This window comes from Neodiprion lecontei, chromosome 6 (assembly GCF_021901455.1).
Source record: "Neodiprion lecontei isolate iyNeoLeco1 chromosome 6, iyNeoLeco1.1, whole genome shotgun sequence".
Lineage (NCBI taxonomy): Eukaryota > Metazoa > Arthropoda > Insecta > Hymenoptera > Diprionidae > Neodiprion > Neodiprion lecontei.
The window spans coordinates 28555459-28582352 of record NC_060265.1 but is presented as its reverse complement, the minus strand read 5'-3'; the positions used below and the strand labels follow the sequence as shown (position 1 = coordinate 28582352).

Sequence of the window (26894 nt, the reverse complement as noted above, 5' to 3'; positions counted from 1 at the left end):
TTCTTAACGCTTAGCGAACACCAGTTCACTTACAGATTTTTCGGCTCAAAATTATTCGGTGTATTTGTAGCCACATCTTCGAAGTATATCATGAAATTGTCGAACGTAAATTACGAAGGTTTTCGACGGTGCGACCCGGGGATTTAATGACTAATTGTAAGCGTATACTGTATAATTGTATATTAATGTAAGGTAATATGTAAATCGAGATTAACACGGTCGGATGTTGTCTCGTATCAACTCAATCACTACCACATGTCTTTGACGTTAATTCGTAAATTTGTATTATAAGAGATACGAAAAAAGTCGGAGATTTTTATGAAATCGCCGACGAGTATCTGTTATACATACTACATGCATACATACATACATACATAGTAATTGCAACCATATTACGGTGATGAGGGACGTTACAATAATTCTCTATGAATATCAGAAATCTATTATTGAAATACTATTCGCTCTATCATAGTTTGTAGATTACCCTTTAGCTACAATCTACGACGATCTCTTGATGTAGGTACTAATGCACCATCTTAAACGTTCACTTCTAAGAATCTTCAATTCCTCGATAATATCTCAAATTATTCAGCTCGTCATTTTACTGACCATGTTGTGGACCTACCGAACCTGTGTAGACCCTTACTGGCTGTACATCGCGGCATGTTGGGTTGCCTATCAACACGGAGCAAGGAACGCGTCGCACGAAACATCGATAATGCTGCGGACTAAATTACCGACTCCAAGGGTGTCAATAAAACGGAATAGGCAAAATAACGTGTTGAGATGTTGACTCAGAAACCCTCTGTACGAAACGCGAAATAAGATCAAAATACCAATTTGGATGTAATGAAGCCTGTTTGATAGAAATATTTTTCCCACTGGCAAAGCCGTTATGTTCTGGATCGTGAAGATCATATAAAATCGAGAGCTGTAAAAATTGTGTTGAATATCATTACGAAAAAACGAATCGGGTAGCATTTTCTAATCGTAAGTTTTCATGATCGATCGATCCAAGTTCCAAACCCACAATATATTAGTAGTACATGTACGCTATGTGTAAACATTTTATATAGGCTGCAACTGCGCTCGAAGAAGTAAACGCTTTGAAAATTTTCAAATTTCGCAGGACATATGGTCCCGCTTTAGGAAAGCTTTTTTAGGATATTCAAACGACGGTATAATACTATTCTCCTCTCTATATTATACCTTCAATAAGCACCCGTAGAAGTGTAGCAATATTGAAATCTATCTTCTATACATACATAGATAGGAAATATAGATATATGCATATTCGATACATGTCTCTTAAACTTCAATCGAAAAAGATAATGAAGCATGATGAAAAGTTTAGAATTTAAACAAACGATGATTAAAAAAAAAAAAATAAGCAACGAGAGAAAGAAAAGCAACTGACGCATAGGTAAGAATATTAACTATCGAGTACGAGAAATCACCCGCCTAAGAGTAATAATAAGAAACTTCAAATCGTGTTATGGAAAATCACTGTGATTATCATATTCGCGATGGAAAATTCCTCACTGAACGAACCCCATGGCTGCGCATTATTCAACAAATTACTTTGACTATCCAATCGCAGAATAGCAACAACGCGTTATAATGACACAACCACTAGAGATAATTATGTAAGGATGTTGAGGATTAAACGACAGATTCCGAATCGCCGCACCTTTTTGTCATAGAGGGAAAGCTTTATCGATCGTGTCTACTGATATTACAAATCATTTCTAAAATGCGACGATACTTGGAAGCTATCTATTTAAATTAATAGTCAAATGTATGTTCAATTATTTGCCGAGAGACGGCTAAAAATTTCGCAACAATTTTCAACATGTTGACCAAGATCTAACTGCTCAAAATTCGTAGACGAAAAAAGTTATAGTACTGTATAATTGAAGAGTCGAATATAAAAGTAAACCATATGTAACTAGGCTATGGTACGAATTTCTTACCGCAATTCGAGAGCGACGTCGTACTAATAAATTGTTTTTTCCATCATTTTTATTGGCGTGGATAACGCTGGATAACGGAAGAATGATAAAATGATAACACAGCCGGACAGGAAACGCAAGCTTGTAATTGACGGCTGCTTTGATTTGCTGGCCGCTTTTTAATTCGCCTATCGAATATTATAGACAAACATCTTTCCACGACGAAAGCAAACCTTTCATCGGAGCTTCGCCATAAATTTGAATTAAAACTATCTCTTCTGCGCTACAAGTTCGATAAGTACCTTTTTAATCCGAAAAATTTAACTCGAGTACGAGAGTTTAACTCGCGTCTGTGTGGTTCGTAATTCTAATAGGAAATTTTCCCAGGTGGAGTTGTTTCTCTATGATTACCAGGTGCTGATAGTAATTAGTGTTAATAACAGATGAATATATCCGATAAAATATGTGCGTGATAATTGGGTATGTACGCGCATAACACAGCACACAAACACATACAATGGTTAAATTAATATACGATGTTATAGATATATTATATAATATATATACCTATATATATATATATATATATATATATATATATATATATATATATATGAAGGATTTTAAAAGCGAAACTTACATGACGATATATTTTCAGTGTAAATCAAGTGTATATGTATATATCGTGGCAAGACTACGTGTTTCATAGCTTTAATCTTGACGTCACGTTGGAACGGGTAACACATTTCTAATTGCAAAGGTGACAAAATTTCTCTAATTTAATTAACGCACCTCGGTAATCAACAAATGGACCGATCAGTCAGTTGTTTGGTAATTTCAGATCAGAAATTATTGAAACAAATTGAAATTTATTCTTTCCGCGATTTTTTTTACGTTCTTCAATCTAAAATCATTTAAAATCATAGGGTTTACGAATCCGTATACAATTTGCTTGGTATAATCATCAGCTAATTAAACATTTGGACCTTTTTTTCCTTTTACTGTTTTAATCGGATTTGATTAACTTCGAACGAGTGGAATACGGAATAGAATTTGCAAATTCTAGCATTGCAAATAGATATGTGTTTTTGCCACCAATCGGAACGAGTGTGTAAAATAATTGTTTGGATGTTGGTTGTTAAATGTTTAGGCTACGTATACCCAGGTCAAGATCGAGCCAACGCTGTCATCCGGTTTAAATTATCAATATTCAAATTTTTGTAATATAATCCGATAAAACTTCAAACTCTCCATTTATCAGTGGACGTAGCAGGATGAGACCCGCTGCATGAAAGGTTTGCCAAATTACCTGAACGTACGGAATTGTAGCTTAAGTGCGAAACGACCGATATAGTTGTATGCAGACCTATAGGTACCCTGTATCCTAAAATGCTCCAAAAAAATACCATATCGCGGTGTAACCGCGTTTAGCTGTTAGGTTCAAGTTTTTAAGTACCGTTACTAGGTTGTTAACGTACTAAAAGAAACATTTATTTTAAATATTAAAATTAAAGTACGAGAATATGCTCACGAATCCGACCGAAGCGGCTGAATGGATTTTGTTGAAAGTATTGATATTTGTTTCGTTCACGTTCCACGAGATTAAACGCGTTGTATTATTAAACCAAGAAGTACCTACAGTCAAGCCCAAGCCTAGCCAACGTTAATTATTATTAAAAATTGTATTATATCTGGGAATATGTAACTGTTTTATAAATAAATAAGTAATTACCGTTTCATCCGACCCTCTATTTTCTACGGATCATTGATCCGGTCAAAGTACTAGTTTATTGTTTTACTTGGATTAACTGCTGGGTAAGAAGGAAACGACGTATAAGGCTCGATTGACAAGTAAGTTGTTTCATTAAATATCTAGTTTATTTATGTACATACATAAAATGTGGATTGATGACGAAAATTTAAATAAGCCTCGGAACGATTTCTCAGTCATTAATAGCGGCGCTGCATTGTCTCGTCGTAATTGCCGTTAAACCAGACAAGAAATTCTAATGAACAAGGTACGAAATTTCGCGGTCAACATCAACTTGTTTGTTAAGTACAGAGCGCAAAAATTTCACTGTCAATAAGATGGCGTATCGAATTGATTTCAGCTAAAATTACGTCGTCACAGCAGCGCCGTCGTACTGTGATATCAAGTGTGCGAATTCATGTGACACCGTGTTAATTAATCTTTGTTTTGAATCAGTACTAGAATACACAGTACCCTGATTCAAAAGTAAGGAGTTTCACGTACATAAGACGCGTTGCCCGTCCTGCGAAGCGCTGTTGGACAGTTTTTGCAGTTGCTGACTTATATACTCCCAGTATCTCCTTCTTATTTTGTCGTGTTCCTCCGCCAGTTCTTTGCACAGCTAAAAGATACGGGAAAAAGTCAAGTGCAAGTAAGCATTTAGAATACTCAGATCGAGTTTTATTCATTTAGATTATTCGTGAAAGATATTTGTCAGGCGAAGGAAGAATGCTGTTGCTTACTGCAAGCGCACGTTCAATAGTGAATGGTGATTCTGGTTCTATGTCAGCGCCGTGTCTCTCCTGGCAAATGTCTATCATGCAGGCTAGCAGATGTATGCTCCGCGAGCCTCCTGCATACAATGCTTCGCAACTCTCGAGGACTTTTTTATTTCGCCCGAGTCCGCCTTCACCATCGTGCTGCAAGATGCTAATGAGAAAAAAGGCGAGAAAATAAGCAATGTCAAAATTTTACTTGGCGCTTGGTAGTTCGCAATCAATACTTGCATGAACTGTCACATTACAAGTGAATTTTTTTCTTTCCTCATTACCAGAAATATGTAAATCAATGTGACTATATTTTTTTGGCTACAGATACGAACCCTCTAAGATAATTCCATGCACTTTCATTCCCCTTGACTAGCTCGATTTTCTTCAAAGTATAATCAACTTCTCGTTCAATAACATGCGGCTCAAACTTTGTTGTATTATTCAAGACAAAGTAGCGTTGATTCCAAGCAGAATTATTTCTCACGTCGGCGTCCAGCAGTTGCTCAACATATTCCAACTCTCCGTCAAACAAACTGGCAATTGAATATGCACGTTTATTACTCTAGTAAGCAATTTTTTGTGCTTGAACAGAATACTACTTACGCTAAGAAAAATAAATTCGTAAAAAATACTTGCTTGAAAGTTTTTATAATCCATTGGCGATGCTGCCACGCATGATAATTCTTCGCATCCTTTTTCAGTACATTTTCAGTCAGAGCTAAGTCCAAGCTTGGATCTTGGAGCCATTCCACGATTACCCTCCGGTGATGCCATACTTGGTAGTTTTTTGGAGTTCTTCTAATCATTGTTTCTATATACTTGAGTTCGTTCCAGAGGTTCTTGTCCAGTGCTTTCAATATCTCTCTCCTGTACTGCCATACCGTATAATTTGCTGAATTCAGCGTTATGCAGTCCCCCGTTAAGTTCAGAGCTCGCTCAGACTTTTCGCCAGACTTCAGAATGGCTCTGAAGTAATCGTATGCATCTTTGACTGTGAAAACGGTTTGAAACTTGATAGTTTTTATCAATTCAAATCGAAATTTGCATGATTCACATCGTCGATTTTGCGTTGATCTCAACTGTTTATAAGCTAAATTATAATAGGTTACATCCACATTGTGGACCCACCTGATCGGTTATATTCTGAAAGTTTCGTGATTCGAATCTGACGCATAAACTACCAAGAAATAATTGACGAAACAATTGAACGAATTGAATATTTAAATATCTTACATGTTTCGGAATAGGCAATCGCGACAATTGGGTGAGGTCCATCATCCTGTGGAACAGGCGTAACGTCCTTCCATTCATTTCTGTCCCTGTAGAAAACCCAGGTGCTCGATATTTCTTCTTCTTCAGAAGAGTCAGACATATTTTCACCCGGCAAACGTGGTCATAAGAATTTTAACTAAACCCGCTCGACTTTAGCTATCGTCCTCTTTTCTTAATCCCACCCGATTTCTACCCGTATTCCACGTTCGGGTCCTACTGTATAATCTCACCGCATATCTCACAACCGCAAAGCCGCGGTCGCGAATTTCAGTGCTACCAACTTAGGTTTAATAAACAAAATCAAAGTCATGCGCATCGACATATAGGTATATGTCCGTGGTCATGCGTTCCCAGCCATCGAGGCATAATAAACAAAATTGAAGCGGTGCGATCCGAAATTACGCGTGACTTACAGAACACTATCGTATCGGTCTATTGACCATGAAATAATCATACAGAAGAATTATAGAGACGAATTATAAGGCAAAATTAGAGAATGTTAGGTAGAATCTGACAAACGGAACTGCGTGATGTGATATATTTAAATATACCGTAGTGGAGTACTGGATAGCATACGCGCCATTGAAAATGTGTATACATGTGTAGATGGCGCTTATAATAGTTTTCACCATGGTTTTACATACAGACCGTGGTTTTCACGAGTGAAAAATGTCAGAATCAGGACCCAGTATCGGCAGTCAGTAACCTCGGTTTCGGAACACACGTTGCGTCGGGATTAGGCCGAGTGAAGACTTCGGAACGCGCGTATATCGCAAGGTCAAGAAAAAGAAGTTAGCGGCATCTGGTGAGTGCTTGTGAATGTAGTGTGTGGTCGAGGGTCAAGCCTCCAGGGCGAAGCGCCTAGTGGAAACAAGGAACTATAGATCTACTTGTTCCGACAAACGACTTCCTAGGAGTTGGGACCTAGAGTAGTGCAGAAAAAATGGCGGATGCGGACTTGGATATCGACAATCTGATACAGAGATTGCTTGAAGGTACGTCTAAAATATAATATAACGATACGGATGTCATGGCCAAAGTAATACCGTCTATCGCATCTCTTTACTAACATACGCCGAGCCTTTATTTCCCATGATATTTCACGTTATAATCGTAAACCAATTATATGCTGTCTAGTGTGTTTTCTATACTAGCAATGAAAAATATCACTTCTTTCCTATACTCTCTTATCTCTTCTCTTTCTTCCCACATTACCGCTACTATTTCTCAGTCTATTCGTACATTATTATGAAAGAAACGTCGTTGGCTCACTCCACACTTGTCAGCTGTTTCCTATAACAGAGAAAAATTGGAAATAAACGACTAATTGTTGTCTTAACGGACACCGTTTGTCGGTATGGACACATCGTATATTGATTTTTTATTTGTTTTCGTAAAATTTTCTGTTTTTTTTCTCTGTCATGCTAACCGTATTTGTGGGGATGATCTTTTGCGGTAAAGTATATCAAACGCAGAAAGAACAGGTTCAGAAAAAGGCTAAACTTAAAGACATTTTTACCTCAGACTTTGTCGGTATGCCAATTTATTAATATATTAAAAAAAATTTTTTCTCATTGTTAATTTTTTCTTTTTTATTTCACCGTTACCATTTACCAAATGCATCCACATTAATTGTTATCGATATATCTATCAGTTTGCGTTCTCACACTATTGAATGCAACATCAGCACCAATCCTCCCTTTTCTTCATGTATCAATCTCGTATTTCGATACACACGGTCGAGCTCACACAAACCTTACACAGTGAAACGCTCGTCTTGAGAACAAAGTTCCATACCACTTCCAGCAATATTGTTTACCTTGCAAGATTTGCTAAATATAGATTTTATACTCCAAACACCACGTGGCTTTGCTCGGATTAGACTTGGGCTTCAAATTAAATTCGTCATCACCAAGGGGAACTAAATCTAGAACTATGTTTGTACGTTCTTGTCTTGCGACATTCATTTTAGTCAACTTCAGCAGTATATTTCTTTCAATATCTTGCCGTCGCTCTGTTAATTATCATTTTTATCTTTGTTGCTAGGCGCATGTCTTGTCTATATACATAAATTGCTAGTTACGTTTTCTTTCTATTGATAATTACCATCAGATGTAGTCCTTCTAACATTTAAAAAAGAAGAAAAAAAAAAACAATAGGTAAGAACTCGAGCTCTGCATAACAGAGAACTTGCTAAGTGCGGTAAATTTTCATTGCAACATGACAGGAAAACAAAAAGATTAGACTTTTATCCACTGTTCGCATTATTCTATCCAATAAGTACAGGATGTAGTGTCATTGGTGATACGACGACCTATCTATACATTTTATTTCGTAATAGTTACAGTCATCGTCATGCAAAAGTGATCCAACTACACTGCATAGGCCTTCAAAGTCGTCTATAAATAACAAATTAACACTACCAAGCTGGAGAACATCTGCTTTATTTTGATTACGTCACTGTAAATACAGTCCATCTAAACTTTGCTTCGTTAAATTTTGTTTCTTCATTTTGTTTTGAAGATATTCTTTAACGACGGCGATCAACTAGTTGCTTATTCTTCGAAAAGTAACTAACTGTAACACAATATCCGACAGTCATTTCTAGCTTGTATAATAAAGCACAGAGAATTTTCTTTTCTTTTTATTACGTAGGTAACAGAATATTTGGTCACTTAACTTGTGGGTAGTATTCCAGCACTCCCCCCTGATCTTGAAATACTTTTAGCAACATCTCTTGGCAGAATGTCACCACACTTTTGCATAATTACTTTTTGATTTCCTTTCTCTATCGTCGTTCCAGTATAAACGCAACGGTACTGTATAGTTGTAAATTACCAAACTGTATAGATAGATAGTAACGTAGTTATACATCGTAGAAAATAAAGATCCCAAAAAAAGATTTGATTAAATTAACCCTTTTAGCGTAGCATTTTGTAAAAAGTTAGTTTTCGGCACAACAAACTATTAAAGCCGTACAATTTATATCATAGTAGAGAGCATCAACGTTCTATGAAATCATAATTCATTCATTGTTAAACTTGCAAAGCTGATGTTGAAAAAATAAATCTGCCTCGATGTTATGACTCTACTAGCGAATACCGCTGACTATAAACTCGAAAATTTTGGACACAGTGCGAGGATGTCGACCTGGGAAATCGGTGGTAATGACAGAGGCCGAAGTGAGAGGCCTCTGTCTGAAATCGCGGGAGATATTCCTTCAGCAGCCGATACTACTGGAGCTCGAAGCACCGCTTAAAATATGCGGCGATATTCACGGCCAGTACACAGACCTGCTGCGGCTATTTGAGTACGGCGGATTTCCTCCAGAGGCAAACTATCTCTTTCTAGGTGACTACGTCGACAGAGGCAAACAGTCTCTGGAAACGATATGCCTGTTACTCGCCTACAAGATCAAATACCCAGAAAACTTCTTCTTGCTAAGAGGAAACCACGAATGCGCCAGCATAAACAGGATATACGGATTTTACGACGAATGTAAACGCAGATATAATATAAAACTGTGGAAAACCTTTACCGATTGCTTCAACTGCTTACCCATCGCCGCTATTATCGATGAAAAGATATTCTGCTGCCACGGCGGACTCAGTCCTGATCTCCAGGTGATTATTTAATTCGTATTTTTGAGAAAAGTTTGAACACTTTTCAGGAAAAGTTAGATGCAAAAACAAAAATTACATCAAATGATTAAACGTAACGAGTAACATTGGTTTTACAGGGAATGGAGCAAATCAGAAGAATCATGCGTCCAACCGATGTTCCAGATACAGGACTTTTATGCGATCTCCTTTGGTCTGACCCCGACAAAGATGTTCAGGTGTGTATAAAATGTATTAGAATACGCCGGGTGTAGCAGGATACAGCGTGTTACCTGTCTCTATTTATATCGTTGTGTAATAACTTATCAGATGGTTCGAAGCAACGGTGTACAGCACACGACTGTCTAAACACGCCTACAATGTTGATTCTGAGCTGCGTCCAGCAAGATTTTACAATGCGATGTAATGTGAGGCTGTTTTTCTCTCCCGCAGGGATGGGGCGAGAACGACAGAGGCGTATCTTTCACATTCGGACCTGACGTAGTTTCCAAATTCCTAAGTCGACACGATATGGATCTCATATGCAGAGCTCACCAGGTCGTCGAAGATGGTTACGAATTTTTTGCTAAAAGGCAGCTCGTCACACTTTTCTCAGCTCCGAATTACTGCGGGGAATTCGACAACGCCGGCGGAATGATGAGCGTCGACGAAACTCTGATGTGCAGTTTTCAGGTAATCTTCACTTTTCGTTTCTTATTCACCAGCGAAGATGACCGATTACTTTGATGCCCCTTTTCTACATTGTTCGATTTAAAATAAAAACAGATCCTGAAACCTTCTGAAAAAAAAGCAAAATACCAGTACAGTGGAATGACTGCGCAAGGTGGCAGGCCATCTACGCCGCAGAGGAATCCAACAAAAAAGAAATGACCACCTTTCGCTGATCCCGCGTAGCAGCAAACACTTTCGTTCTAGGTAAGATGATTATAGAGAGAGAGAGAAAAAAACAAACAAGTATATTAATAAATATCTAATTTTTTATCTATTCAGACTGAATGATTTACGATGCAAATACTGTGAATACTTACGTCACATGATAAAATCGATCCCTGTGAATATAGAACACTGCAACAGGCCTCCTAAACGTCTTAGACTCGATTTGCAAAAAAATTTAAAAGAAAACGAAGAAAAGTTAAACTCCACTGGGAGACCTGCCATAAGTTCTCTTTTGATCTTTAGCTATTTTTCAGCTGATAGAATTTTCATCGCCTTTCAATGAATAACGCGTTTTACTGAAAATATATAACGCCGGAAAGGAGGCAAGGGTTCAGTGACACATATTGAAGGAAGTAACCTAGTCTCTACAATTATAATTAAACAAATCAGATTATATTTATTAAATTATTGTTAATAATTGAATCAGTGGCAGTTATAGACGATAATCACGACTCATGAATCACTGCGGTGAACGATTTGAAGAAAAGTATATAAATAGATGGGAGGAGCTTTAACTTACATTGAACGACGACGTCGGACGTTTTCAGTTAACTTTTCCGTGCATTGATCTCGCTTTGCTTTAGTTTATAAAATAACATTACCTCTTTTAAATCCAAAATTAATCAGCCATACTGAGTCCTGAAGATTCCAGAGACATTTAACCTGCTTAAATCCTAAATCATACCAACAATGTGAGTAAAAGTTGACCGAAATCCGTAGAATATTGGACTTGATTTTATTTTTCTATATGTTTCAGCTGTGGAACGTGTCACTACAGTATGTACACTAACTAAAAACTCATAATTCAAAACGAAACGAAATAAAATGAAAAAAAAAAAATAAACAGAAAACTTGAATACTTAAAACGGGAAACGACATCTTCCTTATTACATCTCAATTACACTATTATCGCAGGATGCTTCTTTGTATAAAATATCGATCAATATATACATTTTTTTTTTTTTTGTTCCTCTAGTTAGAAAAAGTCACTTTATCGACTGCCCAATTTGTTTATAAGGTGAACAAAATCAGCGAGTTCCGTCAACATAAGCACTAAAAAATAGCACATGTACTTCATATACTTGCTACCATTCTCAGTAACAGTTATTCATTTTCTCTTACATGATGATCGATCCTTTTCTATTTCACTCATTTTTGCGTTTAGCAGCATTTTTACTCCTAATTATTTATTATTACTATTTGTTCGTTCAATTTCGACAGGCAGGTTTATATATATATATATTTTTTTTTTTTTGCCTCGTCCTAACTTAATTATTGATAAACACTCAGCATACACAAGGAACGCCATACATACGACTATACCTTCGTGTAAATTATTGTTATTATTATCATCATTATCATCGTCATCATTGTTATTAATAATGTTATCATTATTATTATTATTGTTATTATTATTTTAATTATTATTACCGTCGGAAATCATCTTTTCTTAATCGCTTATTTATTTTCGAACGTAGCATTGTATCCTACAATTTACGGACTGAGGCAGAAAAAAGAATATTCAGTGTAATAGCTGTCGAATTGAACCGCGTATAACATAGAGGACACAATGCTTACATAAAAATAGTCGGGTAATATGTACTACGATACTGTAATAGGGAAAAAGAAAAAAATTCTTTTGAATATGAATAGTTTTCAGTTACACACATACATTATTATTATTATTAATATAACATAAATATATATCATAAATATACATGTGTGTATATATATATATATGTATATACATATATGCATTTAAGACCACAAATGAGAAACAAATACAAGAAAAAGAACGGAAAAAAAACAACAAATTTATAAAAATGAAAAAAAGCCCCAGTATTTTAATGACTCTAAGATGATGCTTCTACAACTAAATACGCCTTTATTCGACGTGTATTTTAAGGGGATTTAAATCATTAGTAAGAGACAAAATGAATAAAGTAAAAGATGAAACAAGCTATGTAAATTAATCGGTATGTTCCGTTGAAAGCTATCTTGAAACCAATGGAATAACTATGTCACATGATAAATGTTGAGGGAATTTTTCCCATTGCTCTATTGTACAAAGTTAAGATAAATACCCGAAATATACTTCGTCGCACTATATCCTACGTATCTGCGTTTATTGGAGCAGAATAAAACTTAAGATAAAGGTTATAAAATTAACGCACGAATTATTGAGCGTTAATAACGAAAAATCATATATATCTATTTATTTTCACTAAAATCTCCCATGTGGGAATATCGGTTATTATTATTCTCTATTCTTATTTGAATTGATTAATTACTTTATTTTTTCAATTCTCTTGCCTTTTTCTTTTCAGCACACAACCCCTTAAATGAACGGTTGAAATGTTTTTTTCCCTTAAGGTACGATATACCTATTAAACATACATTATAATTATATTAAGAAATACATGTTATATATTATTTGTAAATGATTTTTCTGTTGCAATTTAACGTTTGAAAAATTATGCCTTGCACTTAAAATCTAGAAAAAAAATAAATAAAAATAAAAATAAGTAAAGTATAAAACTAAAACGAAGATAATAATGAAAGATGAATACAAGTTTTCTGAAATATGTATCTAAATGCCCTAGCGGTTTTTGGTAAATTGCAACATGGAAATTACGACATCTAAATACGATGTAAAAAATTTCAAAAGAAAAATAAACATCATGCGTATTGTTTCATAATGTTATATTCTTATCAGATATCAAAGTTTCTTTTTTCTCTTGCTACTTCATCTTCTTAATTAATTTTCTCTCCGCGACTTACCGCCAAGTTGAAATTTTCCATTCGTATAACTTTGCAAGTTATACTTTCTGTCTTGTTTGAATGAACAAATTTTCTACAAAAAATCACATTATGTACATATATCATGGATTGATGAAAGTGAAAGGAAACATTTTTGACTTTTAGTAAATATGTTTATTTATTGATATAATATCGTTGAAATAATAATGATAGTAGTAGTAGTAGTAGTAGTAGTAGTAGTATCGGTAGTAGTAGTAGTAGTAGTAGTAGTAGTAGTAGTAGTAGTAAGCCTTTTAAGAATACTCTGCAGGCAGTAAATAATAACCGAAAAAATGTTATAATAAATAAAATTCCGGGGGGTGAGTCAGACTTCTGAAGATCAAATTTTGTGCGGGCGATGATAACGTGAATAATTTAAATATTTTTTTTTGTGTTTTGTTTTATTTTTTTTTTTCGTTTTTATTTATTTTTGTTTTATCCACTTTCAATTCGAAATTATTCTTTTTTTCGTCAATTTCGCTCGTTACTTCTTGGGCGGCGAAGTGAAGTCCCTTAGAAGGCGGCAGCTGAAAACGTGAAATCTGGAGTTAATTTTTTTAATTACACAATAACGTTGACAAAAAAATAAAATAAAAGAAAAGAAAGAAAGTAATTCGATTGTGTTTATTATTTTTTCATCACGGGGCTTTGGATAATTTGGCTAATAATATTAATATCATTCAGGAAGTGATAACTGTAGCATTCCAGGTTTCGAGCGCGTTTATTAATCATAGATTATTCGGATTATTCATATCGTTTTTTTTTTTTGTTTACTTCAAATTCATTCGCTTAGTTGTAAAGCATGAAAGCTGCACACAACCATCACGTTATACAGAGAACGAGTTGAAAAATGGATTGTATGAAAAAGAAGAAAATACAAAAATGTTGGAAATTTTCAAAAACCGTACGTGCACGTGTAAAAATTGAATTTTTTTGCTTTCTTGTAACATGACGTACGATTGTAAATATGAAAAGGTTCGATTACACGTTAGTCGCGTGAAATGTTGATAAAATCTCACTGTATCTCGTGTACGTGTAAAGAAAATTGTGCTCGAAAAATATAGGAGAAAAAATGTTTGCAGGGGGGGGGGGAGGAGGGGGTTCACTCATGACATCACGAATGTTTATTTAATTTTTTTCCATTCGTCTTTTAAGTGATTATTGACAAACGTTCGTTCGTAAGAATATTACTCTGACCTCACGTTGCATCTGATTACCAATGGTTGTACCATGGCTCCGTAAAGCATACTCGTGGACTTGGCTTTGAATAATAGGTACAATTCGAGAAATTACCTGTAATATAATATATATACGCACATTTCAATGCAGGCTATTATTTTGTATTCAAGTATGTATATTATATTGGGTATTTTAAGTCGTTTATTGTAATGTGTGGAATAATTTTACGTCGAGGAAAATCAATGATTGTGCGTGTTTATGCAAGACTCTCAATTTCCACTTGCATGCTTTTCCTATGTCGTATACACGTATACGTTAATAACTACGTTGTCGTCCATAGTTAGACTAAACTACCAAAAATTTCTATTCTAAAAAACAAAAAGATAATTTATCTCTCTACACCTGTATAAGTAGTGCAGAAATAACGATTATATACGTATCTATATATATGTAAATATACGTGAAGTTTCGCGTGCACAAATATCGTCATTGCTCACTTATTTCTCTTTCTCAAAAAGAGAAGTATCAAAAATTCAAATCGGCAATAGACAAAGGTCCTCCGACAAATCTGCAAAGAAATTCGTTGAACGTTTCTGATTAAAAAACCGAAAGCAAAAACAAAAATCATTACATATATGTATATATGTGTGTGCATGTAGCGAATGTCTGCAATGTGTTTCGAAAAAAGAACGATTAGAACAGCGCGGCAGCGGTATGTAAACCGCAAAATCTGTTTTCCAGCGATAAATTCATATTAATACGAGAGTCGGTGACCGATGAAAGACTCGGCACAATGTTTACGTCCGATATCAACACCGGCCTAAAACCCAGAGCTCAAACTCTCAGTGTGCTCGGAGATTTCGCATAGCGCGAGTGCCGCTCGGTTCGGGGTGATAGGCCGAATGTTTAACAGGTTTAACGTAAGAGTAACGTATGTGCGGTTCGTCTATTCGAATTAGTCGCCACCTTCACGCGCTACGGAAAACTAAAAACAAGTGACGGTCGCGTCGAAAACAATTTCGCATCTTACATATAACAATTGAAGTTGTTACCAGTCATCGAAGTGTGTCGATTCGAGTGGAAACGAATGTTTTGGCTGGAAATTTTCAAGATTTCGAACTACCCGACTAGCCCGGTTGAAGTATAAACTTAAGGTTGGAATTATTCGATACCATAATTTTCTTTGTAAGATCATGGGGCTTTGAGGGGGGGAGGTTTATTTGTAGTTCAAATCCAGACTTTCGACCACATTCTGCAGGAGTTTCAACCGCCCTCTTGACTTTACGACTTACATTAGAAAATATCGATCAAAGGATTATATGCCCTAGAGTTTTAGTTTAAAAGATAATCTTTAGTCAAAGATTGAAAATGGGCGAGTTATTTGTCAAAAACAAATTCCCTCGTACATTCAAGATGGCGGTACGAAGCGACATCAATACCTGATCGGAATTCTGAATCTAAAAACTACCAATGACTCCTCCCAACGATTAAACAAAGAAAACAGCAGTATGGAAAAAGTCTAGTAGTAGTAATTGTGAACCGAATGGGCAAAATCGTGGCTCATTCGATGCAGCCTGTGTTTCAGTGACGCGGCGAGTGAGTACTTAAGGGTGGGATGAGGGGGAATCGCGTCTTACCCAGAGGCCTGAGGGGGTGTCGGCTCCAAAGGTAGCGACGCTTCACTGGGCTCAGGTAGCTGTCTCTCAGATAGAACGGAGTCCTGTATTGCGCGTAGTTGGGGATGTAGGGCGCGTAGCTCGGGTACCACCACGGGTCTCTTGCGAAAGCGCTGATCGGCACCGCCGGCGATGGCGAAAGCAGATCCCAGATCGGCTTCTTGCGCAAGAGAGTCGGGAACGACGGGATGTTCGCCAAATCATCGAGCAGGTGACCTGTGACGGCGAAAAGAGGGGTCGTTTTCAAGGGACTGCGGTGTTGTTTGATTTATCGATTTATTCATTTATTTATTTATTTTTTTTTTTTGGTTTACTTTCTGAGTAATCGCTGTTTAGCGGTACTTGGCCATAGTCGCGAATAATCGACTGTAAGGGTAGAAAAGATGATGATGATTTCATCTTCATTTCAAGCCTTAAAATTTCAAACGCATTAAAAATACTTTTCGTACAAGTTTGGACACGTTCTATTCTGTTACGTAGTTCTAGCAAAGATTGAAATTATTTAAGTCCGAAATTAATTTCGTTAGTTATAAATTGAATACGTGTTTAAACCCGTTGAAATTCGGTACGTTTTTCTTAATATTATCCAATTTGAACTACGTGCTGATGTATGAGAATAAATTTTGTGAAAAATTTTTGCAAAAATCGTCGTTTCTAACGGTTTTTAAACTGTTATATAAAAAGTGTAGAAAAATGTTTTGAGTAAAGTGAATTCAGTTAAACAATTATGCATCGTTTATCAAATTGCAAAGCTTAAAATAAATATAAAACTCGCATCTTTCGGTCGTATAATGGATGACTTCTCATTAGCATAAGTGTTCAAAATTAACTTGAAATTCAAATCAATAATAAGAATCGTTGAAATTACCGTGAATGTCGAATAGTGGCTTCGTCGTGATCGGAGATCCGGGTCGGTTTCTGTGTCGATGAAGCAGCGGTGTCGGACTCGGGTACATTCTATCGATATCGGCAAGACGGTCGAGGTGGGCGTTCCAAGCCTTGTCAGCATCGAAATCTTTCGCTGGTTTTCAAGAGAAGAAGAGAAAAAAAAATCGGTAAGATACACAGTTTATTATAAAGTTGACGAGTTACGAATATGGGAGTTATTTTTTCGACAGATCTTTTTCTCTCGTTTATTGTACTTATTATCGTCGTTAATTATGTATGTATTTATTTATTTGCACAAGGTTTTTTCTTTTATATATACAATCCCCTGAGACGCAGCTCTGCCTTACGAGTATAAAAAAAGGAAAAAATAAAGAAATTTATAAAATGTAGTCAAGAAACGTACTGGTTTCTTATTTCAAAGTTATTCATGAATTTTTCGCTTCAAATTTTTAATCTCAGCATGTGCTGCGTCCGAGAGAATTTTTCATTATTTTTGATGATGCGTTTAATTTTCACGAAGAAATCGTTTCTTTTTTTTTTTTTTTTTATTATTATTCTATTTCTTTTACCTGCTCTTCTTTGATTCTATTTTTACGTGAGACATTCGATATTACATATATTCGTGTTTTATCAACGTGGTGATCCTTATTATGGTGTGTATTCTGAATTACACAAATGGCATCATATAATTATTACACATATGTTTCTATACAGGATAACAGAAAATCACATTTCAACACAGTTAAAATATTATACGTATTATACATAACTACGTGTTCGAAAACGAAATGATTTCTTATTTTGGTGCACATGGTGGTATTTTTTTTTTTTTTTATGTTTTTTAACTGTTTTTAGTTTTGAAGAAAAGAAAACAACTCGTTTTTTCCAACAATGATTTGGCGACGTTTACACACAACCCTGATGAACATTTGATGTAACTTTTTTTTTTCTAAACAAAAAAATTCTCTTATTCATTCACACTTTCCAAAATAAATCCGCTCTTTTAGTGTTTTAGTAATTGCGTTGCGTTTAAATTGGACTTTTGTTTAGACATTTTTTTTTTTTTCTACCACACCATGCAACATTCCACATGCATTTAATTACTGAACGTATGAATTTGCTAAGCGTGGGAAAAAATGCGATTTTTCCAAAAGACAATTTCTGTCATCTCGTGAAAAAATATTCAGGGAAAAAAGGCGTTGCTATGCCGTTTTATGTATGAGGCATAAGTAAATAATATGTGAATATACATTGTGTTTTAAGATGAGAAGTAGTGCAAAATAAATTTTCAAACCTCTACGCAGTTGCAAAATTTGTTATAATATGTAATGAAAATTTGTCAGCTTCTAGAAAGCGGGTATGAATGCATTTTCATAAAAATTATAAGCGTATTATACTAACCTTCGAGAATGTCCTTGTCAAAAAATCTTCATATCTTCCCGTGGACTCGGGATGAAGAAACAAAAAATATATCTTGTTTTTTTTTTTTATCTCAAAAATGGAAAAAAAAATCTCTGAATCAATTATGCGCCCCCAAGATACTTGCAGAATTATTATCATTGTGTTGTTTTTTTTTCTGCGTATTCGTATTCCAAATATCATTTTTGTTTCATATTTTCTGTATAATATTGTGAGAAAAAAAATTGAGCCAAGTTTGTGTACAAATGCTGCAGAAGTAAAAATTGTTGGGCCAAAAGAAAAGTAAAAAAATTCATTGTGTCATTATATTACCGGTTTACCGCAGGTTGTTGTTAGAAACAAAAATTACATATTTGGTGGTCGTGGAGACAGCTTAAGCTTATATTTGGGTGGTATTAAAGAAAACATGCCATATCCTGAAAAAGACAGAAATTTTTGGATCGTGGTTGAATTAATTGAAATTAATTTTACCGTTTATAGTAAATTTTGTTGCTGTTGTTGTTGTTTTTGTTTATTTTTGTTTGTTAGTAACAATTCCGTTTCCGTGCATATTACATATATATATATTATTAGAGAGCGTATATTAAGTGTTTGTTTTTTCGATATTTGTCCTTATCCTTCAGACGTAAATTATTCGACAATAATTATGAAGTGCGAAAGATTTCTGTCTGAGAAATAAAGTAAAAATCGAAAGACGGAATTAGAAAACGAAGCTTTTCATTAAAATTTCTAGCTTTTTCAAGTCTGGCGGTCATTTTGAATGGTGTATATATAATTTCTTCTTTTTTTTTTTTTTTCTATCATCTTCTTTGATTGACTTTAGTCAGAATTTACTTTGCATTTAATATATCCTGTGGCTTGAGACTGTATCATCTTCAATCCAAATCCTTGGAATACCTTTTTCTTTCGTTGTACGTATTATAGAAGTTCGGTTGTTGTGTAGGAACAACAAAAAAAAAAACAGATGGTATTCCATTACGCACAGTTAACATGACGATCGGTAAATATTGCACAATTAAATGAAAACATCACGGGTACCTATAAAGGAAACAGAGATGTGATTTTGAGCTGTAAGAAAATCCCCTTAATTGCTCCGTGAAACTTGCGAAAATTTTTCCATAAAAAAAAAAAAAAAATACGACGCAAGTTCGAGTCGAGCAGCGAATCTGATCGTTTTTCATTTCGGTCATCCGGGTGATTTCGACGTACTCGAAAGACTCTCTTCAATATCCTATAACTAGCCGGCTAGGCTGTAAGAACCTCCGGAATCTCGTAGCTGGGCATTAAAACTTATTAGAGGGATGTCTAGAAACTGGTGAAACGTGACTTTCTATAAATATTATGTCTCACTGTAGTGTTCATTTGATTTCTTTCTTTAATTTCCCACTTTCGGGCGATCTGTTTACGCTTTAGGTCGCTCAAGTCTAGCATACGACTCAAAACTACCCATATGCTCGGAAATGCTCCTGTAAAAATCAGAACCAGAAGCATGCAAAGTGAAAAACCATCTTTTTTGGGTGGAAAAAAAAATATGTATATATATGTATAAAATTTTGTTCATTTTCTCTTTCTAAAAAACGATGAAGACACTTTACTTACAACGGGTGATTCGGGACGAGCACGACACAGACGAAATTTTTAATCAGGATCGTGTTTCATGCTGAGACGTGTTTAAGGACTTGATTATTAGATATCGTTTCAAGAAAATAATCCAAGAATATGATAATTGCCCAAAGACGTCGCGAAAATTTTCGGCAAACATACGAATCGTGTGAATTTTTCGCGGATCTGCATAATGCTTTTGAATAACGTTTGTGGCAAATAATGTTGACAGCTGTGTTTTTATGGTATTTTGTGTTATTAGCTCTTTTTGTTGCTAGACTAATTGAGAAGATAAATTACGGTTTTCTGACGCATGGATTATACTTAAAACTCGTATATACGTGTATTTAAATATGGTATATGTATATAACAACTTGGATACAAAGAGAGTAATATTAGTTTTATTATATGATATGATGGTTTTGATTAATAATATATAGGTGTGTATGTATTATTATACAGATAATACATTATTACCTTTACTATTAATAACAAATTTGTACGACTAGATGTAACATGGTACAGGTATATAATTAATGTATACCGTATATATATATTAATTATACTCGTTCGTCGTTGTTATCGATGACAATTTTCTTTTATCTAATTTTCTTCACTTTTTTTTAGTTTCATTCATTTGTATTGGTTTTCGAGTGCAGGCTTGGAGGTTGTTAGCAAGATCTTTTCTACGGTTGCGTTATTTTCCTTCTGACTTTGCATTTGTATTATCGAAAAAATTCTTACACATATCGTATTATATCATTATCATTATCATCATTATCATCATCATCATTAACATCGTCATTATCGTCACAGTATTTCACAATAAGATTCAGAGATGAATAACGCCCGTTTGACAATAGATCTTGAAAACGAAGGCTCATCACCACAGCTTTCCCCGTATTATTATATACACACATACGTGTGAATATGGTATATATGCATAAGTATTAAGTATATTAAATCGATTGATGCGGGGACGCGATCGAGTGCATTATTAATATTGTATTATTGCGTGTTGTGTTTGTTATAAATGTGGGAAGATTTATTTTCTTGACGGCACGTACGAAGGGATCGTTTCGTGGGATGTTGTTCTTGTTATTATTATTATTGTTATATTATTAATTATTTTTGTTTATTTGGTTTTTTGTTTCTCGATATCAAAATTTGTTTTTCATTCTCACTCTCGCTGGGAGAGGGGGTGGGGGAGAATAACTTCCGCTTTCTTTTCTTTCCTTTCTTTCTTTCATTCGTTACTATCTGTACGGGATTTTTTGTTCGTATCTTTTTCTTTCTCTATAGCTGTTTAGTACGTACCGGGAGTATAGCGCTCAACTGGCTTGTACTGGTGGGGGTACAGCTGCCTGGGTGAGTAGCCGTAAATCTCACGGTGAACGGGAAGGTACCTGTGACAAAAAAAATAAAAATCCCGCTCCAGTGATTATTCGAATTTGTTAAATGGCGGCCCTTGTAACGCGCGCTGATAACTGCGGGCAAAGAAGACGCGGAATCAGATGACGAGAATGAGAGGAGAAAAAACAAACCTGTAACCAGGCACGTTGATGCGCTCGCCGGCGTGGATGGGGTCGTCGTAGATGGACTTGCCCCAAGGCCACGAGGTGGAATGCAGCTCAGGGAAATCGGAGCGGTAGATACCACGGGGCCTGTGGGTGTGTTCGGGAGCCCTCATGTCGTCGGTTCCTGTCATCGGAGATAAAGAAATTTGGAGATTTTTCGGCGATTCGGTGTCCTCGAGGCTCGAATTAGATTCCCCGTGAAATTCCAAGACCAAAGTTTCCTCGCGCCAACTTCGAGGGACGAAAACTCGCAGAGTTATTCGGGTTTGAAAATTGACCAATCAACGCAGAGATGCGCGCGAAACTCAACGCCGCTGCGCATGCGCGACGAGTGACGCTGCGCTTGCGCCGATCGGTCGACGTGGAATTTATCGTAACTCGGAAACTATTCGTCGTTCGAAATTTTTGTAAAATACTTTTTTGCTCGGATTTTCACGAGGATTTCCTCGCCTCGGGTAACATAACCTGCCAGATTGATTGAAATACCTTTAAGGGCGCGTACGTAGCTTTGCCAGAACTTGGCTTTCTTTGTGATCGGCTCATTACGGCCAATCATATCGAGGTTGCTTTTGAATCGCGCGTCCATTTTGCCGCTCTACTGATCTGCTAACCACACTCGTTCGCTGCAATCAAAAAAACATGTCCACCGATTGATTAATCGATCCTTTTTTTTCGGGGGAACGAAAAGTCTTGCGAGTTTTAACCGATCGCATTAGTTCTTGAAAATAAGAAGTATAATCGTAGCCTCCTGGATGGAATTTAAAAACATGTGTAGTACGTATGCAAATGCAGATCGTAAATGTCGTACGAAATGTGAAAATTGGCAAAAATTCAAGACCCCCTCAGGAGATTCTGATTTTTTATTTATTTATTCCCTGTTACGGATTTTTAAATATTCTTAACGATCGTGTGCGTCAAACGTTTCCGCTTTTCAAACTCCTGTTACTATTACGTGTTCATGTTTAGGATTGCATAAACGCTGCCGTTTACATTTATATTCCAGAGGTAGGGTTTATATATTTCCTTAACCTTGCTTCGGTTACAATTCCCTCGCGTTTGCGTATTTTTAGAAAACGTGAAGTTACGTACTCGGTTATATTTGCTAAGCGAGAAAACTGTATGTAAACACAAAAACGAAAATGATAGAAAAAGGTGGAAAAAATCCGTTCTCAAAAATATCGCATCCCTCCCTTTGCTCGTACGGCGAATATAAACTCGACACCGAGTCGGCCTTGATTCGACCTTATCAAAGGAGAATGTAAAAAGGAAACAAACGAAAATAATTCCAGTCGCGTAATACGGGGACGCGGGATTCCAGTACTTGGGATAAAGCGCAGGCGCGTGCGCTGATCGGCGTGTAATACGCGCCGATAGAAGTGCGCACGCGAGTATCTCGTTTTACCCAGATCAGGAGAGAGAAAGCGAGCAAGCGAGCGAGCGAGTGAGTAATTCTAAAAATACGTTGTAAGAAATATTCGCGATATACATATAACTGTACAATGTGATTTTAAACAGTTCTAGAGCTGACTCGAATAAAACCGCTTTTCGGATTGGCCATGCCTCCGATTTCCTGGCCAATCCAGCTCCTCGACGTAGACGAGCAGAGTCGCCTTTTATTTTTGTTGACGCAACGGATAGCCTCTAATTTTAGCGCCATCCTCTCCGCCGTCTCGATCATTGCCGTTCAATTTTCACGTGTTTGCAAAACCCCCGCGAGGCGACACATCGGCGCCCGAATAACGCGAGATGCGGAAAAGCAGTCGCGTTTCGTAAAAAGCTCGAAAAAGAAGCGAGTCGACGTATCGCAAGCACCTTCGGTGGTACTTCCGGGGCTCTCCGTGTAATAATCCCGGTTCCCGGATGATAATTCCCCGTTCAACGTCGAGGCGGGAAATATAAATTCGGGGTGAATATTTAAGCCAACAACATTCGCCGCGTGACGCAAGAGGCCCAGATTCGCGGGTGTCTAATTTTAGGTTGGCCGGGGCGCGGCCATTTTTAGTTCGAAACAGGTGGACATCCAATCCCGACGTCCCTTGCGCCGTTGACTTTGACCGATTTCCGCAACGATAGACCGACTCCGGCTCCATTCTTTCCCTGATAATGACCCAATAACGCCCCGCAGACCCACGCGTTCCGCTTTTTCCAGCATTTCACTTCCGTATCCGGCCTCGATTCTTGTCTCTCTCTATTTCCCACAAACTCCCCCTCAAAATCCGGTCACGCATGCATCGCGAGTTTTCCGTCAAACTTGCGACCCAGCGCCGTGAAGTAGGTAACAAAAGCTTGCACCTTTGACGCTTAGCCGTACAAAACGCAGCTCGGGTTGCCTATCCGCCGGCGCTAAGCGGTGAGTTTCACAAAAAACTCGTTCTCGGTGTAGCGCCAAGCGTAATGTTCGAAAACGTTGGAGCGCTAATGCTTCACGGTGAGATCAGGAGCGCGGGTGTAAATTGACGGTGCTCTAAATATAGGCGTGGCCTAGTCAACCGAAACGATCTGGGGCATAGGTCCAAAAACTGAAATACATCTCGGTCACGGGGAGTAATATGGGTGGATTGGTTTTATAGTCACCTTCCCCCCTGCCCCCGCCTCTTTCTCATACTCCTCGACCCCCCATTACGTTAAAAAAATTTCTTTCACAACGGTCACGACAGGTTTCTCACACTTTGTTATTCGTTATCGAATACTTGGCAGCCGTAAGTCCGAGGTCCACGTGGCCTCAGATTTGGCTCGACTACTTCGGCTCGCGTAATCGATTCCATGTAAGGCAGTGACGAACATATTCGTAGTAAATTTGTAAAGAATGAAAAATTTTGAAACAGAAATTAACTGCGGAATGTTCACTCATTCCTCGATTAGAAAATCGCAGAAGCGATGTATGATCGTTCATTCCCAGACCTTGGATTATGATACATGGGTTACCAGTTGGGGGGGGAGACAAAATCTACTTTTTTGCTTGAAAGCTTATTCCGCCGGCTATCAGCTCACTGAGCAATCGATCAATTGGATCGTTTATCGGGGTGAAATAATGTTGCGAAAATCGCATTACGTACCCCTGGTGATAAAACAAGGACGCGTTTATTTCGTTCAGTCCGATACAAATAAGTTCGTACTACTTTCACGAGGCTGACCACCGGTGCTGACAGTAGTGTCGGTCCGTCTCGGTCCGGCAAAGTAAGCCAGCAATCTCGGCGCTCTATTTTTACGCGAGCTTTAAATATAAATACGCGGATGTATTATATAACCTCTAAACAAATGGGCATTGATTATGACAAACCTTCTACCGTATTGTTTTATCTTACACCGCGATTCCCGAAATTTACACAATTATTCACGAACATTTCTCGCGAAAATTTCTCACGTACGAAACGCTTTGGTTTTTTAACTCTTTTTTTTCGAAACTTCATTCTTTTTGTTAATTTTTTCCTCTACGTTTCAACTTCTCTATTTTCTCATTCGTCTTCGTACTTTTTTTTTTTTTTTTTCTTCTCCTGTTCCGCGTCTTGATTGTATCACGAGACGAATGCGAGTTGGTGTAAGTGCAGGACTTGACTTGACTTGTGAAAACAAACTTATTTATACATTTTCATCCGCGTCTTCTCGGATATCATTTTTTTTCCTTTTTCCTATTCCGTATTCTCGCTACCTCTGGATCGAAATTTACAGTATTTTACGCGGCACGACTTAACGGTATACGTACTTACATGTAATACAAGAATAAAAAAATTGTAACAACACACACACACACACACACACACACACACAGTGCAAATATCGTCAAATAGAACTCAAGGCGAATGTTTATACTAAATAGAGCATGAATATATGTAAAATAAAAGCGAAAACTTAGTTCAAAACGTGCAGAGGCTTGGAGGGTGAAAAAAATGGTTAGTCCTCAACGTATCGCAATTCAAAATATTGTACTTGTTATCAGTTACAATTTGGTGCAGTTTTCATACTGTTACAACGAAGTCCTGGTAATCACATCCAGCGAAAATATTTTGCAGATATTCACACTCTATGTACATAATATATGCCACACAGCTGTATAAAATATAATAAAACAAACGTGGGATGGAAATATTGAAACGAGAGAGAAAAAAACCAAAAAAAAAAAAAAAACCGAAATTTCAGCACCACGTTGCGTTAAAAATGTTGAAAAAATTTCGAACAAAGTAACGAACGTGGTGAATCAATGTGTCAATTTTTGCTTTTCTCGCTGGACCGAAATTTCTCTGGGTAATCAGTCCGTGCACTCACAGTTAGCGATGGAAGTATGAAGTATGTCTCTGGTTTCCTTTTGAAAATTTCGGTTAAAAAAATGTCTACGTTACAACAAATATACTGCGAAATACGTAAACGAGTTTTTAGTTTTTCAAATTCCTCGGCAGAAAAAAAACAAAAAAACTTGTTATGTATTATATTATTATAATCGTTGCAGTTGAAGAATGATCGATGAGCGATCGATCGATTATTCTTTTACCTATAGATTCGGATGACCGTTTGGTTCGGGGGTTGGACCTTACACTGCGCGTCCGCGTCGAAAAAAGCTCGACTAGTATAGGCAGCGCTCGGTGCTGCCGCGCCGCGGGAAAATTTGAAAATTCCTGCGAGACATTTATGGCAACCCCCACTAACACCCGCCGATTGGTCAAAACATCCGAATCTTTCGCTGTGAATGGATTCCGTATTATCACTCGCTCATGCCCGACGTATTATTACCCTGCACCAGTGATCCTTCGGCACTGTGGCCGCATCTACGTCATTATTTTCGGCTTTTTCGCACACTTTCAACGAGCTTTCGACAGCCCCCGCATTTTTCACGGTCACAATCCGATCCCCGAGAATCTCTGTGTAACAATAATAGCACTTGGAAGATTAAGGATGAAGGTCATTCGATCCCTTCTCCGTCTCTGCTGAGACAATTGATCTTATTCTCTCTTTCTCTCGAGCTTTCGAAATAAATCTACCGATGTAATTCGGCGGAGGAAGTTCGCGTAAAATTAATTTACTCGAATACATTTTTGAATGTTTTATTTATATCGGCGGTTGTTATTATTATTGTTGTTTACACAGCGGATGTGCGGATCACGGTTGATAAAAAGCATTTAAGGCAAAGTTTGGATCGCCGTGTGGGACAGGAAGGATGTAACGGGCGTATGTGAACTTACGTACGTACATTTGTACGTCTGTTTACGACATTTGTTCGTGACGTGTTTCACGGAATACGACGTCATTCGTCGAAAATAATGTAACCGTGTGCAAAATAGACAGATGTCTAGATAGGAATCGACTGTATGTATACATATACGTACAGTTTGCGTACTCGTCGGGAGTTCCCGCAACATTTATTTATCATTTCCGTTTTTCAAATCCATCTTTCACGTCTGTATATTTCCTAACAATCTTTATACGTGATACGAATTTTACAGCACAGACACTCGCACACGA

General features: G+C 36.9%; 3 protein-coding genes across 6 annotated transcripts; 1 reads left to right on the top strand and 2 right to left on the bottom strand.

The window, feature by feature from the left end:
* Positions 1-3053: 3053 nt before the first annotated feature.
* On the bottom strand, positions 3054-6223 carry LOC107217871 (protein farnesyltransferase/geranylgeranyltransferase type-1 subunit alpha). The gene is made up of 5 exons (XM_015655557.2): positions 5706-6223; positions 5109-5463; positions 4805-5005; positions 4446-4632; positions 3054-4324 (listed from the first exon to the last, which is right to left on the bottom strand). Exons 1-5 carry the CDS (start codon positions 5842-5844, stop codon positions 4199-4201), a joined length of 1008 nt encoding a protein of 335 aa, XP_015511043.2. The 5' UTR covers positions 5845-6223; the 3' UTR covers positions 3054-4198.
* A 243-nt stretch (positions 6224-6466) lies between these two features.
* LOC107217885 (serine/threonine-protein phosphatase PP1-beta catalytic subunit) lies at positions 6467-11210 on the top strand. 3 transcript variants are annotated; one of them, XM_015655574.2, is made up of 7 exons: positions 6467-6739; positions 7206-7277; positions 8880-9367; positions 9484-9582; positions 9797-10036; positions 10130-10279; positions 10355-11210. In XM_015655574.2, the coding sequence occupies exons 1-6, from the start codon at positions 6688-6690 to the stop codon at positions 10232-10234; spliced, it is 1056 nt and encodes a 351-aa protein (XP_015511060.1). In that variant the 5' UTR covers positions 6467-6687; the 3' UTR covers positions 10235-10279; positions 10355-11210. The 3 variants fall into 3 exon arrangements, with proteins under 3 accessions (XP_015511060.1, XP_015511059.1, XP_015511061.1); XM_015655573.2 differs by having other exon boundaries at positions 6468-6739; positions 11058-11210; XM_015655575.2 differs by lacking the exon at positions 7206-7277 and having other exon boundaries at positions 6484-6739; positions 10130-11210.
* Positions 11211-13503: 2293 nt separating this feature from the next.
* LOC107217884 lies at positions 13504-26084 on the bottom strand. 2 transcript variants are annotated; one of them, XM_015655570.2, is made up of 8 exons: positions 25927-26084; positions 21927-22063; positions 21408-21564; positions 21181-21269; positions 16823-16975; positions 15916-16170; positions 14297-14392; positions 13504-13626 (listed from the first exon to the last, which is right to left on the bottom strand). In XM_015655570.2, exons 2-7 carry the CDS (start codon positions 22024-22026, stop codon positions 14313-14315), a joined length of 834 nt encoding a protein of 277 aa, XP_015511056.1. In that variant the 5' UTR covers positions 22027-22063; positions 25927-26084; the 3' UTR covers positions 13504-13626; positions 14297-14312. The 2 variants fall into 2 exon arrangements, with proteins under 2 accessions (XP_015511056.1, XP_015511057.1); XM_015655571.2 differs by lacking the exon at positions 14297-14392.
* Between the last annotated feature and the right edge of the window lie 810 nt (positions 26085-26894).

Excerpts from the sequence above, each read along its gene's own strand:
- LOC107217871 (XM_015655557.2), bottom strand. The coding sequence starts at position 5,844 with ATGTCTGACTCTTCTGAAGAAGAAGAAATATCGAGCACCTGGGTTTTC. Across the intron at positions 5,006-5,108 it reads TGGATTATAAAAACTTTCAA|TTTGTTTGACGGAGAGTTGG; the intron begins GCAAGTATTTTT and ends TTCAATTGCCAG. Across the intron at positions 4,633-4,804 it reads GCATGGAATTATCTTAGAGG|CATCTTGCAGCACGATGGTG; the intron begins GTTCGTATCTGT and ends TTTTCTCATTAG.
- LOC107217885 (XM_015655574.2), top strand. The coding sequence starts at position 6,688 with ATGGCGGATGCGGACTTGGATATCGACAATCTGATACAGAGATTGCTT. Across the intron at positions 6,740-7,205 it reads GATACAGAGATTGCTTGAAG|TATATCAAACGCAGAAAGAA; the intron begins GTACGTCTAAAA and ends TTTGCGGTAAAG. Across the intron at positions 7,278-8,879 it reads TTTTACCTCAGACTTTGTCG|TGCGAGGATGTCGACCTGGG; the intron begins GTATGCCAATTT and ends TTTTGGACACAG.
- LOC107217884 (XM_015655570.2), bottom strand. The coding sequence starts at position 22,026 with ATGGACGCGCGATTCAAAAGCAACCTCGATATGATTGGCCGTAATGAG. Across the intron at positions 21,565-21,926 it reads CTACGTACGCGCCCTTAAAG|GAACCGACGACATGAGGGCT; the intron begins GTATTTCAATCA and ends CTCCGATGACAG. Across the intron at positions 16,976-21,180 it reads AGTTGAGCGCTATACTCCCG|CGAAAGATTTCGATGCTGAC; the intron begins GTACGTACTAAA and ends CTTGAAAACCAG.